The following is an 18,004-nucleotide window of genomic DNA, read 5'->3' as shown; positions in this document are numbered from 1 at the left end:
GATAAAGTTACAGAGAGGTTACAGGATCTTTTAGTGGGGCTACAAAAGGGTTCAGAGGAGTTACAAGTGGGTTTAGAGGGGTTACATGAGGTTTCAGAAAGGTTTATCAAGATCAGAGAGACACATGAAGTCTTAAACAAACACATATTCTCGTAGGCATCACAAGAGAGATACAAAGAGATTACAGGAAGTTACACTGACAGCTACAAATAAATGAGGGATACAATACGCAGTCAAAACTACAGGAATTTAAAGTCCCCACTTGTATTCCTTCCTTCGCCTTTATACAGCACAGTTAACTGCACCTCGCCGTAGTACAAGAACTCTCTCTCTCTCTCTCCATATGCTTTTCAATTCCTTACTGCTTTTGCCTTTACCGTCTGTCTGTCTGTCGTACCCAAAGGCCAATCACAGCAACAAAGAAGAACAAGGAAAACACAAAAACTAGGAAAATGACCAAAAATACACAGACCACGAAACCAATGAAAAAACAAGATCAAGGAAAATATCAAGAAAGAAAATAACAAAAACAGGAAAACACGGATAAACGAAGAAGACCACAGGAATGCAAAGGAGAAAAAATTACATAAAAAAAACGAAAAAGAAGAAATTACAGGAAAATAAAAGAAAATACAAGACAGCCTTAAAAACTAACATACAAAAAAAATAAAAAACAACAGGACAATAAGAAAAAACTCATGAAAAAACGGAAAATAAAACAGAAAAAAACAGACACACCAGGATGATTATTTCAGAAAAAAAAACAAATCAAGAACACCAAGAAAAATAAAGAAAAAAAAAAAAACAGGAAAAACACCAAGAAAAGCTCCGTGAAAAGAGGTGAAAGATGAGGGAGGGTGAGGGTGGGATGAGGGCGGTGACTGTGGGCCGTAGGGTGAATAATGACACAACTACCACAACAAAAAGACCGAATTGTGGTAGTTGTGGTAGGTGGTGGTGGGTGCCGGTGGTGCTGGTAGTTTTGGTAGGCAGTGGTGGTAGTTGTGGTAGGTGGTGGTGGGTGTGGCTGAAAAATGACACAACCTACCACAACAAAAAGACCGAATTGTGGTAGGTGGTGGTGGGTGCTGGTAGTTTTGGTAGGCGGTGGTGGTAGTTGTGGTAGGTGGTGGTGGGTGCTGGTAGTTTTGGTAGGCAGTGGTGGTAGTTGTGGTGGGCGGTGGTAGGTTGTGGTGGTTGTTGTTGTGTGTCGATGGTGGTTGTGGTAGGGGTTGGTGGTTGTTGTGGCAGATGGTGGCTGGTGAGCTACAACCTGGGTGAGGTAGGCGAAGGTAGTTGTGGTAGGTGGCGATGGTAGCTGTGGTAGGTGGTGGTGGTGAGTGTCGTAGCTGTGGAGTATAATGGTGTACAACTACCATTATCATCTACCACAACTACCACCATCCAACCAACATCTACAGCAACCACCACCATCACCTACTACAACTACCACAATCAGTATCACCACGACCACCCACCACAACTATCACCATCACCTACCACAACTACCACCATCACCACCACCACAAACCACGACTACCACCAGCATTACCACCAACAACCACAACCATAGCACAACCTCACCACCTACCACAACTACCACCACTGCCACTATCTCACCACCTACCACAACAACCACCGTCACCACTATTACCTACCACCATCACCACCACTACCTACCAAAGTCACAACCACCACCACCATCACCACCACTACCTACCACAGCCACCACCACCACCTACCACAGCCTTCGCCACCCACCGCCGCCGCTACCACAACTACCACAATTACCACCGCAAATTGGGAGCCGCGGGCGGGAGGCAGGTATGAAGTTGTCACCCTCGCCTCGCTCACTTTTTCTCTCGCTCACTTTTTGCTCTCTCTCTCTCTCTCTCTCTCTCCATGTGTGTGTGTGTGTGTGTGTGTGTGTGTGTGCAAAAATGTATCTGTCTGTGTCTTTTTTTCTTCCGCATTATCTACATGTGCAGTCTCTCTCTCTCTCTCTCTCTCTCTCTCTCTCTCTCTCTCTCTCTCCATTACTATCATCTACCACTATTTATCACGCCGGCTACCACTATTCAACCAACATTATCATTATCGCAATCGAGTTTCTGCTTCGCCTACCACGTCGCCTCCAACCACCATCGCCTACCACAATCCACCACCACAATATGCTAGTAATATTATCTACCACAATCGCACGCAACAATTACAAAAATTACCTACCACAATCGTCTGCCATATTTACCTACCACAATCGGCTACCACAATTTCCTACCACAATCTCCAACCACCATCGTCTCTCGAATTACCTACCACTATTTCCTACCACAATCCTCCCTCTATTGATGTAACAATTACCTTCCACGACTACCTACCACAATTTGAGAGAGAGAGAGAGAGAGAGAGAGAGAGAGAGAGATGGAGGAAAGGAGGAAAGAAATTAAGATATTACGTCGGCATGGAATTGAGATGACATTCCTCTCTCTCTCTCTCTCTCTCTCTCTCTCTCTCTCTCTCTCTCTCTCCAGTATTTCGGACTTTCTCTCCATCTAGACCTACCACAGACATCCACCACACCCACCACCACCACAAAAACAACAACTACCACCACCACAACCACCGTAAAACCTACCTATACATTAACCACACTCGTCACAACACCACAACTACCACACAACATATGCATCTCTATCAGTCAATACAATGTCCACTGAAGGCTGGATCTTCTACTCAGAGGGGAGAGTGTTCACCATAATCAGACGTACCCCATGCTGGCGAAGTTCTAATCGCAATGGGGTGTATGTTGGTGAGAGAAGTGTAGGTGATATTCAGTGAGTTTTAATAGATATGTGTGCGTGTGTCTGTAAGTGCTACGGGTGAGAATCGACAGGGAGCGAACAGATGCAAACACGTGAAAGGACTTACTACACTCTATTCCCTTTAACTTGGCCTAAAATTCCCATCTTTCCATCTTGAATGTTCAGCTGTAGCAAAAGACTAACGCTAAGAAAATGGCGCTAATCTTGAGGTGCTATGGAAAGGATGTCGAGAGAGAGAGAGAGAGAGAGAGAGAGAGTAGGTGATATTCTGTGCCACTCAGACGCGTGAAATGCGCTGGAAAAGGACGAAAATCTGGGCCAAGTTAAAGTGAAGGAACTATAGCAGCATCCACTTTAAATGCCCTCCACGGGTCAGGTTTCGCACCCTTCACTTCGGACACACGTGCTTCGAGAGACGGAGGCACTAACCAAGTCGTCCCTACCACAACCACTACCACACAGACCGTAACTACCACACAACCACAGCTACTACATTCACCATAACTAGTAAACCATTGCATGCATCACCACAATAACTCACACAGCCACAACCACAACCACCACAATCAACCCCAACTGACCATACTAAACCATTCTTTAAAACCACAACTACCACACACCCACTATGACCACACAACCCTAACCACAACAACCACACACGAGCCACAACCAAACACCATCAAGCCATCCTGTGTGTTAATGTCTTTGTTACGCTCCCTCCAATGGCAATGAGTCCATAAAATCTGGGAGCTCTTAAAAAGCCTTCCTCGCCCACTCCCCACCATCACAACTACCACACACCCACCACAACTACCACACAGCAACAACAACCATACAGCCACAACCACTACGACCATCCACTGACCTTAACTATATTACCCAAATTCTTCAAACAACCACAACAACCACAACCACAACCAGACTACTATAAGGCACTCACACGGCATACGTCTGCAAATGCCAATAATATTTACGATTTACTGTTGCAATTCCTCTTCCCTACCAGACGAATGCTTTTACGGCCTCACAGTCAATTAATTCTACGGTCTTGTTCTGCCCTGTTACATAATTAGAGAGAACGCTTACTTCCGCCGACATCAATCAAATTTATGTTATCCTGCATCCGGATCCACCTCAAAAGCGAATCAACTCTTCCTTGATCCATAGCCTGCTTGTCCATCAAATTTAATTAAAATCCGATAACAACTTTTTGAGATAACTTGTACACATTCAGACAAGACGCTGGTGAATACATTGACCCGTATTCTCGGTGGGAAAGAAATCTCCTTAACATCTTTCACTATGGGATTTGTTTTGTTTATTACACCTTACTGTCCTCTTCTGTGATACATAAATCCTTCCAATATAGCCATACTTTGCATAAATCACGTACACAGGGATATCAACCACCCACATCCAGAAATCAATCACTTAGGAAGGGGTGTTAGGGACCCTCCTTACCAGACGAGAATACATGCCTTAACCTGACCCCCAAAAATAAAAAATAAATAAAAAAAATAAAACTACACCACAACCCCACTTCACCCACCTTCACCAAGTCATCCTGTGTGTTGAAGTCTTTATTACACTCCCTCCAGTGGCAGTGGGTCTCGATAAAGTCAGGGGGCTCCTCCTTCATCCCCTCCTCGTCCCCCCTCACACCGCCCCCTCCGCCGCCGCCGCCGCCCCCCGCCCCTGCCGCCTCCCTGCCCCCTGCCGCGCCTCCCCCTGCCGGCCCGCACGCCCCCTGTGTGGTGCTGGAGGCTTCCTTCTTCACCTTGCCCCCCGCCTTGTCCTCCTCCATCGTGCTGCTGATGGTCGGGGACGCCTTCTTCTCCGCCTGTTGAGGGAAAAACTATTATTATTATTATTATTATTATTATTATTACGGCTACTACTACTACTACAAATGCTCCTACTCCTCTTATTCTTCATTATTCTTATTTTTATTCCTCTACGCCACTTTTTCAAATTAAACAAAACAAAATCCAATCACAACCATTAAAGTTCATCCCTCCATTCGCTCTGCAATTTGAAATCAATATACAGACGCAAGTGATCTTTATAATAACGATACTGGTTCCTTCAACATTATTTTTCCTCTGCTTTCTATTATTTCATTATTATTACCCCCAGTTTCATAAAATTCACCATCCCATCCCAGTTTAAATGTTACTTGCCTACCGACTCAAGCGACGCATTTTAACAGCTGTCTGTCGCTGTCTCCTTCAACGTCCACAACTTCGTATGCTTGTCCGAATTTTGAGGCTATCTAGCACCTTTTCCTTAGCGATTTAGTTTGCCTATTTCCGCCTCATCATTTTCGTGTATAAATTGGATAAAGAGCCAAAGAGAAAATATAGATGATTTGGGTTTGGGTGCCGAAGCCTTTGTACCCTTAAGACAGCTTAAGAAAGACAGAGAGAGAGAGAGAGAGAGAGAGAGAGAGAGGGGGGGGGGATCAGCGTCCACACAGCCGGAAATTTAATCGAGTTTTAAGGTGTTGCTGAGAGAGGCTGGGATCAACGGGTAAAGCAACAGTAACTAGAGATTCCTTGGGAGTTTCTTCTGAGTACAGTACATTTTGTTAGTTCTACTACTGCTACTACTACAATTACTGCTGCTGCTGCTGCTGCCGCCAGTGCTATTAACATTATGACTATTGTAAACACCGATACAACTATTATAATCATTATTATTATTATTATTATTATTATTATTATTATTATTATCAAAAGTATCATGACTAACCTCACTCTTGGGTGGCAGTGAGGGTATGGGAGGCTGCGATGCGAGTGAGAAGAGTGACTGGTGTGTGGCGAGTGAGGGCGAGTGCTGGAGGAGGGGCGAGGGGGCCAGGAAGGGTGACCCGGGGAGCGACGCCCCCCGCATCAAATGGGCCTGCAGCTGCTGCAGGTGGGTGGCCGCACCTACACCGGCGTGCACACCCAGCGCCGGCGAGATGGCTCCTGTGTGGCAGAAATAATAATAATATTAAAATAATCATTATCACCATAAAATAATCATTATCACCACAATCATTATTATATTATCACATTTTCCACCTGGCACTGCCAAAATGGCTCCTGAGAAACACACGTAGGGAAAATAACAACAATTACATCCGCCACGTTTCACTGCTTCCAGCATAAAATTACACCGTTAATAATAAATATTCAAAGAAAAGTAGTACATAAATTATCATAACTACACAGGAAATAACAAGGACATAGAGATAACTGAAGTAAAATGCAACAGTAATATCTGTTATATATATATATATATATATATATATATATATATATATATATATATATATATATATATATATATATATATATATATATATTACCGGAAATAACAACACAAAATATGAAGGTAACAAAACATAGACAGATACAACAGAATGAGTGGCAACTGAATCTAACTGGATAACAGGGAATGCTTCCACTACTTAATGTAATTAACTAATTAAAGCTGATACCTGTAATCATAACACTATAAATAATACACAGTACAATAAAAATCTTGCCCTTTCTCGGCACTCCTTTATTCATTTGCCATCTCTTTCACCAGTCCTACTTTTTCTGTATACTGTAATGCTTTAATGTAATTCCTTGTTATTGTTACATCTTCCTTTTTATTATCACAGCTAATTAAATCTCTCTCTCTCTCTCTCAATGCTTAAATGTAATTCCTAGTTATTGTTTCCTCTTTCTTCTTATTACATTACAGGTAATTAACTTTCTCCGTCTCTCTCCCAATGTCTCATTTATTACTCTATTCCTGTTTTGAATGTTTTGCTTCCCCAGTCTCTTATTACTATTATTATTTTCTCTCTCTCTCTCTCTCTCTCTCTCTCTCACCCACCTGCAGACAGATGGCCGTACGAGCCGCTAGCCGACGACGACCTTGATCCGTTCATGATAGAGACGAGGGAGTTGGGGCTGAAGCGAATCATGGAGTTTATATCGAAGGAGTCGCTGTAGGGGGAGCACGAGAGGGCCCGCTTCCGGCTCTGTCGCAGGCTCGGGCGCGGCGAAGGGAGGCGGGAACCTGTGCGGGAGGTAGAAGAGAAGGGAAGGTTAGGTTGGCACTACTGACGAAGGCGGTGAAGAAGAAAATGTGGATGATGATGATGATGACAGTAACAACAACAACAAAAGTAGTAGTAGTAGTAGTAGTAGTAGTAGTAGTAGTAGTAGCAGTAGTAGTAGTAATAATCATCATCATCATCATCATCATCATCATCATCATCGTGTAAGTTCCCCTTCGAAGACTATTATCTATATGTCTACAAACTATAACTACCTTTATATATCTATCATAAAACATGAATATTTATCTATTTACCTACCATGGCTCCATTGCAGCTATTTATCTATCTATCTATCTATCTATCTACCCACCTACTTCCCTTCCTACCTACCTAAATATCAATCTCTTTCTCTACCTACTTCCCTACCTACCTACCTGTCTCTCTCTCTCTCTCTCTATCTGTGAAAACTTATGAATATTTATCTACTATAATCGTTTATCTATCTACAAAAACGGTACCATGTATATCTATCCACCCAGAGAACTATCTATCTATCTATCTACCTCCCAGTGCTGCTGCAACTACCGTATAAAGAGAATCAAATTGCTTATCCCCCAAATACCGAATCTCTCTCTCTCTCTCTCTCTCTCTCTCTCTCTCTCTCTCTCTCTCTCTCTCTCTCTCCCGATGCTCTTTTGTGTCTGTGCGCGTCTCCATTTGCAAGTATGTGTGTGTGTGTGTGTGTGTGTGTGTGTGTGTGTGTGTGTGTGTGTGTGATAGAGAGAGAGAGAGAGAGAGAGAGAGAGAGAGAGAGAGAGAGAGAGAGAGAGAGAGAGAACGATCCCAACTAGCTATCTGCACTAACACAACTACCATCACTACTACACATACAACCATCATCACCATCACCACAACTACCAACATTATGGACACCATCATCATCACAGCTACCACCATAGACACTACTACAACTACTACTACTACTACTACAACCATCACTAAAACCACTATAACTTCTCGTACCATCATCACTACCACAACAACATCCATCAATCATCACTATAATAGACACCACTATAATAGACACCAACCACTACCACCATCATCGCTACTACAACTACCACTGTCACCATTACCACAATCATCACTACAACACAGACAACAACAACCACCACCACCATCGCTACCACAACTACCACTATCACCACCACAATCAACAACCATCCCTCGCCACTACCACCACCATCCATCATCCTATCCCGGTCTGACTCCTTCATCCTTCTCTCTCTCTCTCTCTCTCTCTCTCTCTCTCAATATGCATATAATCTTCCACTCTTATCTCTCAAACAACCACCTCTCTTTAAATCATGCTCTCTCTCTCTCTCTCTCTCTTTCTTTGTTCTTCCTCACATCATTCATACAATCATTCTCTCTTATCTCATACACACATTCTCTCTCTCTCTCTCTCTCTCTCTCTCTCTCTCTCTCTCTCTCTCCTGCCACCCAGCAAACTTTGGTGATTGATGATGATGGTGAATAGATGTTAATAGGGACGAGTTGGTGGGGGTCGGGGAGGGCGTGGGGGTGGGGAGAAGGGGGTGTGAGAGGCGAACTGTGGACAAATTGAGAGACAGACAGAGAGAGAGAGAGAGAGAGTGTCCAAATATATTCCAGCATAATCACCTAACTCTGCCGACGTATTTCTGAAGTTAATCCTTGCAGCTTTCAGACGATTTTACTCAGCTCAGCAAACCACCCTATTACTGAAGGGGTTAACGAAGGCCAAATACAACCCCTCCAGTCAGAGAAAAAACCCTCCTGAAGCCGAAAAAACCGTCTGGATTTAACCAAGAACACTACCCAAACTTGAAGGATCCGAACTCTTGTTAAGATGTAAATGGAGAGTTGATGATGGGCTGGCTAGGCTAAAGGGGGCTCCTGGCGACTTCTGGGGGCTCCTGGGGGGGCTAGGAGGGCTGGTTAGGATAATGAGGGCTGCTGGGGGCTTGGGGCTGGGGCAGGGGGGGGGCTGTGATGAGGGGGTAATGTCATCTTTTATCATTTTCTTGCGTAGTTTCATCTGCATACAGGCGATGGGGGAGGTGGGGATGGGGGGGAGGGAGGGAGGGAGGGAGGGAGGGAGGGAGGGAGGGAGAGGGAGAGGGAGAGGGAGAGAGAGAGAGAGAGAGAGAGAGAGAGAGAGAGAGAGAGAATTATCCTCTCCAGTTAAGATGGTAATAACAGTAGCAGTGGTAGTGATGATGACAGGGTGGTGCTGGGTGGTGATGATGATGATAGGCGAAGGACGTTGGATGGCTACCTTCATCGACTTGCATCACTTTCATCACTACTATTATCATCACTATAATTATGATGATCCTTATACCTGGCCATCATTATCAAGCACCATCATTATCTTTATCACTATTATTATCATCATTATAATTATGGTTTTCTTTATCGATATTATTAGCATTATTATCCTTATTATTATTATTATTATTATTATTATTATCATCATCATCATCATCACAACTACCATCACTACCACTCCATCATCATCATCATCATCATCTGTATTACCGTACCACAACCATCATAACTCTTTGCCTCTCTCTCTCTCAATATATACTTCAACAGCCTATTTTATTCTTACTACCTCCAGACAATACTATTCACCGTACAGTAGTAGTAGTAGTAGTAGTAGTAGTAGTAGTAGTAGTAGTAGAAGTAGTAGTAGTGGGGCTGAAGTTGTCCTCCTCTTGCAGTCCCACCATCCTCCTTTGCGGGGATAGGAGTAGCTACGTATCTATAGTCGCCTTGTTTTCATCTGACGGAACCGGACCAGACTCAAAACCTAAATATTACGGCGTGGTGGCGTGAAATTCCACGAGGTTTACAAAGTAGGAATGAGTCTCCTTGGTTACTAGTCAAATCGACCCTCCCGTCTAATTAAAACTGGCCATCACCTAAACTGAGAAGGGTTAGGGATTTCTGTCAAGTTAGAATAAACGCACTACATCTTATTCTCGATGCCTCTAGACGATCTGACTCAGGATAATATACTGAGGAACAGATTACTCTCTTACTCTTCATCCTCTCTCTCTCTCTCTCTCTCTCCCTCCCTTCTTCCCTCCCTCCCACCCACTCCTCCTCCCCCTCCTCCCTCCATCCATCCTTATTTGGTGTCTCATCCTATATTTTTTTCCTCTGTTCTCCAGCTCAGGTTATTCTCTCCTCCTCTTTCTTTTGTTCTTGCTCCCCCCCTCCCTCCCTCCCCTCTCTGCTGCGTCCATCCATTGACTTTATTCTTCCATCTAATTACTCGCTCTCTCTCTCTCTCTCTCTCTCTCTCTCTCTCGTTCAGTCCTTGTATCTATCCTTATCCTAATCTCTGAGACACTGAAGTGTTATGTTGGTTGAACTTTTTCAAAAACAAAACAACTCAATAGGACAAACAGGTCTCTTGTTGTCTGCTTTCCTTTATACGCCTTTGGACTTTTTTCTACCCAATCATTCTTCCTTTACTCTTCTTGCGCCCGTCCATTCCATCTCCCCCTCTCCTTCTCACTCTCTTTCGTTCCTTCTTCATTTCATCTTCAATCTTTTTCATCATTTTTCATCTACCCTCAGCAAAAACATTCTCCCTTTCCCTCTCCCAACGTTCGTCCCTTCCATTTCCTTCTCTCCTTGCATCCAGCCTCCTCCTACCTTCCCTCCTACCCCCTCCCTCCCTCCTACCCCTCTCCCCCCTGCCTCCCCAACTCAATTTCTGGCCAATGTCTGTATCAGCAACTAGGTCTGGCAATGTCTGTATTTATGCCGCTTGTGAAGTGGGTGGCGGCGGCAGACGGCGGGTGGCAGGCGGGTGAGGCAGCAGGGGAGGGTGTGTGAGGCGCCTCGGGTGAGAGGGGAGGCAGGGTGAGGCAGAGGGGGAGCCAGGGAAATGACTATAATCTGCCGCCATTACTGTCAATATCTTGATGTTGGCTCGCATGTAACTGTAGATGTGAGTGATAGGAGGCCCACCTGTCCTGCTGCATTGCACTCCACTGACTTCTTGCCCCAGTCTTGCCCTGCCTTGCCCTGTACTGCTCTGCCATCTTGCCCTTCCTTACCCTGCTTTGCCCTAATCTCCCTGCCATGTCCCGCCATACTGCTGCAGTCTTGCCTTGCCTAGTACTGCCGCACCCCTCTGCACTGACCTGCCTTCTTACCCCAGCCTTGCCCTGCCTTGCCTTCCTGCCTTACCTTGCCCTCCTCTTTCCACCCTCTTACCTTTCTTTGCCCTGTCTTGCCTTTCCCTGCCCTACACTATTGCCCTGCCATCTTGTCCTAGTCTTGCTCTGTCCAAAGTTTTTTTTCCCTGCCATGCCCTCTTTCCATGCTTAGTCTTTTTTTATTATTCTGCCGTATTGCCCTGCCGCACTCTGCCCTGCCCTGCCTTTTTGCCTTGCCTTACACTGCCCAGCCTTCCTACACTGCCATGACTTGCCCTACCCTCTTGTCCCACCTCTCCATTTCTCCTATTCTACATTTCTTCTTCCTGTTTACCTCATATTATCTTCCCTGCCGTCTTGCATTGCTCTGCCCTGTGTTGCTCTCTTACCCTACCTGCCCTGCCCTGTCTTCTTACCTTTCACTGTCGCTGTGTGCCCTGCCCTGCCCTACCCTACCTCCCTGTCATGCCCTGCTTTCTTTCCCTATCTAACCTACTTTTCCTTGCCCTATCTCCTCTCTCTACCCTGCCCTTCACTGCCCTACCCCTTCCTACCATGTCCTGCTACTCCAGTCTTCTTCCTTTGTCTTCCCTGCCTTCTTGAATGTCCTGCTCAGTCCGCCTGTGCCTTGTCCTGCCGTGCCCTACAGTGTTCTGCCTTGCCCTGCCCTGCCCTGCCCTACCCTCTCTTACTCCGCCACATCATGCCGCATCCTGCCCTACCCTGTCCTGTGAAATCTTCCCTTACCCTGCCTTACCATTTCCTTACCGTACTCTGCCTTACCCTACCCTACTCTGCCTTATTCTAACCCTACCCTACGCCTTCGTGCCCAGTCATATCAAGCCTGCCCTGCCTTGCCTTGCCCTGCCCCTCCCTGCCCTGCCACCAGTCCATAAACAAGATATTTATCACCGCATCTCGGTAGCCCACAAAACTGTTCAATTACGCTCCAGCCGGGGCCCAGGATAAGGTCTTCATTATGCTGACTACGGGGCTTCAGGTAAGGACTTCATTATGCTGAGTCGGTGGCATTGAATGAGATCTTGATTATGCTTATTCCGGGGCTATTGATAAGGTATGGTCATTATGCTGTGTCCAGGGCGCCAAGTAAGTTATTATGCTGTGTTCGAGGCCCCAAGTAAGTTATAATGCTGTGTTCAGGCCCCCAAGTAAGTTATTATGCTGTGTTTGGGGCCCCAAGTAAGCTATTATGCTGTGTTTGGGGCCCCAAGTAAGTTATTATGGTGTGTTCCGGGCCCCAAGTAAGTTATTATGCTGAGTTCCAGGCCCCCAAGTAAGTTATTATGCTGTGTTCGGGGCCCCAAATAAGTTATGCTGTGTTCGGGCCCCCAAGTAAGTTATTATGCTGTGTTCGGGGCACCTAGAAAGTCATTATGCTTTATCCGGGGCCCCAAGTCAGTTATTATGTCTTGCCAGGACCCCCAAAGTTATTACGCTGCGTCCGGGGCCTCAAGTAAGTTATTATGCGTTGTCAGGGGACCCAAGAAAGTTATTACGCTGTGTCCGGGGCCTCAAGTAAGTTATTATGCGTTGTGAGGGGCCCCAGGAAAGTTATTACGCTGTGTCCGGGGCTGGCGCAGGTAACAACAATACTGGAGCGACTTAATACCCGGTGTCAATTACGCTCTGCCCGGGGCCCTGCAAATGCTTAGGTAGGGGCGCCATTATGCTCTGCCCGGGGCCTCGCTGAAGGAATGTTTAAATGCTTCGCCCGGGGCCCAGCTGGAGAAAAAAGGGGGGGAGAGAGAGAGAGAGAGAGAGAGAGAGGGGGGGGGGAAGGAAGAAGGGAGACGCGAAGAATGAAGGAAAGGGAGAAGGAAAGGGGGGTGGAGGGTGGGAAGAAGGGAGGAAGAGGACGAGTATGAGTGAAAGATAATGATGTGAGTGAGTGAGTGAGTGAGTGAGTGGGAGCTAGTTCACTGTGGGAGGGTGTGGGGGAGGTCACAACGCTCTACCAATTGCCTGCATCCTCACCTCCCCCTATCATAACACAGGGCCTATGTAGTAGTAGTAGTAGTAGTAGTAGTAGTAGTAGTAGTAGAAGAAGAAGAAGAAGAAGAAGAAGAAGTAGTAGTAGTAGTAGTAGTAGTAGTAGTAGCAGCAGCAGCAGCAGTAGTAGCAGCAGTAGTAGCAGCAGTAGTAGTAGTAGTAGTAGTAGTAGTAGTAGCAGTAGCCGTAGTAGTAGTAGTAGTAGTATAGTAGTAGTAGTAGTGAAAATAATAATAATGACAATAATAATAATGATGATGGTAGTAATAGTAATAAATATAACATCATCATCATCCTACTCCTCATCATCATTATAATTTTCATCATCATCATGCCTTCCTCTAATACATCTTGCGTATAATAATAATAATAATAATAATAATAATAATAATAATACACAAAGCTAAGAAAGTAAAGATAAACAAAAATAAACATAAACACACAAGCAGAGATGGTGTAAAGATGGACGTGGGAACCAAAGAGGTATTCGCTTGTTGGAATGCATTACGAAGAGGAAAGGTTTTGGGGTTGGGGATAGACACAGGATGAGGGCAATAAGGGATGAATAAGTGTGGCTGTTGAACTGGGTGTCAGCGTGGAGTGTAGGCCATGTGTTATCAGATATGTGTACAGTGACTTATTATTATTATGTTTATGATGATGATTATGATTATTATTATTATTATTATGATGCGTTTGTATGAAATCTGGCGTGATTCTCCCTAAGACTTATATCCATTTTTTTCTAAGTAGTAATATGAAAGTAAAAGAGAAAGACAAAGAGGACAATAATTCTCTCTCTCTCTCTCTCTCTCTCTCTCTCTCTCTCTCTAAGAGGGGGGGAAATACACACGACTCGGTCATCAGTCAAGTGGTTAAAGAGACTCATTGCAAGTGACGTGGTGGCGGCGAGAGAGAGAGAGAGAGAGAGACTGGAAGAAAGGAAAAGGCGAGAGCAGTGAGAGGGAGAGAATGAAAAAGCAGGAAAGACATGGGAAGGAGAGAGAGAGAGAGAGAGAGAGAGAGAGAGGGGGGGGGGAACCCAGGTGTAGGGGGAGAGGGGAAGGCAGGAAGACAATAATAAGCTAGATGAAGTGGGTCATACACGCACATACACACACATACATAAATACACGCACATACACGAACACACACACACACACACACACACACACACACACACACACACACATACATACTAATACAACAGGGACAGAAGGACACATGAATACACACACGTACACACACGCATACACACACGTTTCTACTTACACACATCCAGTCTCAACATACACACGCATACATACATCCAACTTTAACACAATGCACATACAGACACACCCAATTTTTACGTACACATGCAACCACACATCCATCCTACACACACATACATACATCTAATTTTCAAACATTAGTAAAATTTAATAATCATTTACTACTACTACTACTACAACTACTGCTACTACTATTACTACTACTACTACTGCCACTTAAGACCCAAGTTTCGTATTTGTGGGAAAGTAACAAAGTGACTCTCTACACTTTACACTTATTTACTTATTAATTTATTTACTTCAGAGAGTTGATTACTAATAATACACGAAAATTATGACTAAAACAGATACTGGTGATGATGATGGTGATGATGATGATGATGATGATGATGACGACGATGATGATGACGACGATCATGATGATGATGATGATGATGATGACGACGATGATGATATTGATGATGATGGTGGTGAGATGATGATGATGATGATGATGATGATGATGATAATGACTTTCTCTGAAATGGATCGGTCATTTAAATCCCTCTCACAGAAAAGGGATTCACGACGAACGAATCATTTTGGAATAACACGATAAAATTTGAAGTGAATTATCCTTTTATTTCTAGAAATTTGAGAGAGAGAGAGAGAGAGAGAGAGAGAGGAATGACTGAGGTGTGGGGAAGCAGAGTGAGGGAGGGGAAGGGAAGAAAAGGGTAGGGAAGGGAAGGAGAAGAATGGGAAGGGAAGGGAGACAGGTGCGAAAGGAGGAGGAGGAGGAGCAGGAGATGAGATGACATGAGTGAGAAAGGATAATGAGGCGAGAGATGAAAGTAAGGGGAAGAGGGGGATGAGGGAATGATGAGAGGAAGATGGGAGAGGGGAAAAGAGGAGAGGGGTGAAGGGAGGGGAGATACGAGGGGTAGGGGTGAAGGGAGAGGATAGGGATAGAGAGAGGGGTGAAGGTGGGGAGTGAGAAGGGGTAGGGTAGAGTAGTGGGGTGAGGGGAAGGGGAGAAAAGAGGGAAGGGGTGAGGGGAAGAAAGAGGGGAGAGGGGTGAGGGGAGGTGTTGTCAGGCAGTTGTCACCCCAGTGGTCGTTATGTTAGTTATGTGACACTTTGCTGGCCGAGGGGAGGGGGGGAGGGGCAGGGGGGTGAAGAGAGAGGAAGCATATGGTAGAGTAGGGAGGAAATGGTTGGGGAGGGAGAATATGGTGAGAGAGAGAGAGAGAGAGAGAGAGAGAGAGACAGACAGACAGACAGACAGACAGAGAAGCTTTATCCTTCCCTCTTGACCTGTGACGAGAGCTGACCTGCCATGACCCCTCCTCTCTCTCTCTCTCCTTTCCTCCATGCTCTCCTGCCTCCCCTTCTCTTTCCTTCCTTCCTTCCTGTCGCCTTTTCCTTCTTTCCTTCCTTCCTTCCTGTCGCTTTCTCCCTCTCTCTTCCTCCTTGCTCTCTGCTTCCTTCCTTACTTTCCTTCAACCTTTCTTCCTTTCCGTTATCCTTCCTTCCTCTCTTTCCTACTTCCTTGCCATCCCTTCTCTGTCTGTCTGTCTGTCTGTCTGTCTCTGTCTGTCTCTCTCTCACAACACATGTGGTTCCTTCTCTCAGTGGGGTGCCTCTCCGTTTTTTTTTCTCTCTTTCTCAGTCCTTTTATCTCCTTTACACTACTTATTACCTCTCTCTCTCTCCCTGTATTTTCTATATTCATTATTTCCTCTCTGTTTATCCATTAATTATTATATCCTTTTTTTTTCTCTCTCTCTATGATATTCCTTCTCACTCAACATATTTATCGCCTCACTTCTCATCATATTCCCCCCTCCTCTCTCACTCTTACTCCCCCTTACTTCTCCCTCTCTCTAATTCCCCTTACTCCCCCTCTCTCTCACTCCCCTCCCTCTCTCCCCCCACCCCATCACGCACCTTCTCGCCTGCTCCCCACCATACTATCAAGCCATTACTCCCCATTCACACCCCATTATTAAGCAGTTACAACGAACACTTACCCTACACTCAACCCTGCTGCACGACAGATTACATGAAAGTACAGTGTAAGATGTAATTCTGTACTCCTGTAATGCTATGTAACTTTTCCTTCATTACAACTGCTAGTCTTGTAGGATTATGCGTGATTGGTGTATTGTATCTTATTTATTTCATTTGTTTGTTTATGTTTGGTGTGGTGATGGTGTGTTAGTTATGGGTGTTGTTGTTGTTATTATTATTCTTATTATTATTATTATTATTATCATTATTATTATTGTTGTCATTATTATCATTTTATTACGACTACTACTACTACTACTTATAGGCATATAATAAGTTAAAGAGGCACTTTAGTAAATGAATATTGCTGCAAACTGACTAATTAGAGAGAGAGAGAGAGAGAGAGAGAGAGAGAGAGAGAGAGAGAGAGAGAGAGAGAGAGAGAGAGAGAGAGAGAGAGAGAGAGAGAGAGAGAGAGAGAGAGATGAAATCAGTGCTCAGGAAGCCCCCATAGTATCGAATATAAAGGATGAGAGGGATTAAAGAGAGAGAGCGAGAGAAAGAGAGTGGGTGGGCCTGTGGGTGTAGGTGGGTGGGCTGAGATAGGGGATGGGATGTGGGCGGATGTGGGTGGAATATACAGGGTGGTCAAAAAAAGATAAAACAAAAGAAAAACAAAAAAGTCTCAATTCTCGTGTGATGAGGGTACGGTTGATTCACCAGTAATATTCCGTTTTCAATTAATTTTTCATTTTCTATCACCCTTTTCTGTTTGTTTTTTTTCATCCACAGTTTTATTTATGTGACGAGGAAGTAGTTAAAATATCTTCTCCTACACACTAATATAGATCAGACGTCGAAGGAGAGCACGAAGACTGGAAAGGGCAACATATGGACAACCCTATGTATATAAATGCTACGGTGGTGGTGGTGATGGTAGTAGTAGTGGTAGTAGTAGTAGCAGTAGTAGCAGTAGTAGTAGTAGTAGTAGTAGTAGTAGTAACAGTAGAGATAGTAGTAGAAACAAATGATAGTGATAATGACGATGATGATGATGATGATAACAACAACAATAATAATAATAATAATAATAATAATAATAATAAACAATAAAAAAATCAATAAAAATTCGCCACATGCACAAAACAAAATGGCCATAAGATCAATACTAATACTAATACTAATAATAATAATAAAAATAACATTAATAATAATCACATACCGTCGATGAAGGAGGGCAGTTCGGTGGAGGTGAGGGTGGAGGAGGGGAGGAGGGGGGGGTCGGGTAGGCGGGTGGGAGCCAGACCCCCCACGCCAAGGTAGTCGCCCCCCACACCTGAAACAACAACAACATCAACAGCGTAAACATCAACATCAATAACAAGATAACATGAACAGGAAAATGAACAAAATAAATAAAGACATGAACAATAACAACACTAAGGTCAGGCTATCACTATTAATTACAGGTATAACTCACTCTGATAACAGGTGAAATATTAATGGCGATTATAATGAGCAGGAGAAACTTACACACACACACACACGCTCTCATTCAATCTCTCTCTCTCTCTCTCTCTCTCTCTCTCTCACACACACACACACACACACACAAGCTCTCTCTCTGTCTCTGTCTGTCTGTCTCTC

At 44.5% G+C, this 18,004-nt stretch overlaps 1 protein-coding gene across 1 annotated transcript in view; it reads right to left on the bottom strand.

Annotated features, from left to right (window-relative positions):
- The window catches only part of ci (transcriptional activator cubitus interruptus), a 57,216-nt gene that overhangs the window by 14,222 nt on the left and 24,990 nt on the right, over positions 1–18,004 (bottom strand). Inside the window, exons 3-6 of the mRNA XM_080280727.1 lie at positions 17,580–17,693; positions 6,693–6,878; positions 5,574–5,791; positions 4,372–4,662 (exon numbers count right to left, since the gene is read on the bottom strand). Coding sequence (XP_080136853.1) covers positions 4,372–4,662; positions 5,574–5,791; positions 6,693–6,878; positions 17,580–17,693 — 809 coding nt within the window. The remainder of the gene's footprint in view (positions 1–4,371; positions 4,663–5,573; positions 5,792–6,692; positions 6,879–17,579; positions 17,694–18,004) is intronic.

The sequence above is a fragment of the Coenobita brevimanus genome, chromosome 86 (genome assembly GCF_032717465.1).
Source record: "Coenobita brevimanus isolate Jiangsu-jjx chromosome 86, ASM3271746v2, whole genome shotgun sequence".
Classification (NCBI taxonomy): Eukaryota; Metazoa; Arthropoda; class Malacostraca; order Decapoda; family Coenobitidae; genus Coenobita; species Coenobita brevimanus.
This window is presented reverse-complemented; position numbering and strand designations above follow the sequence as displayed.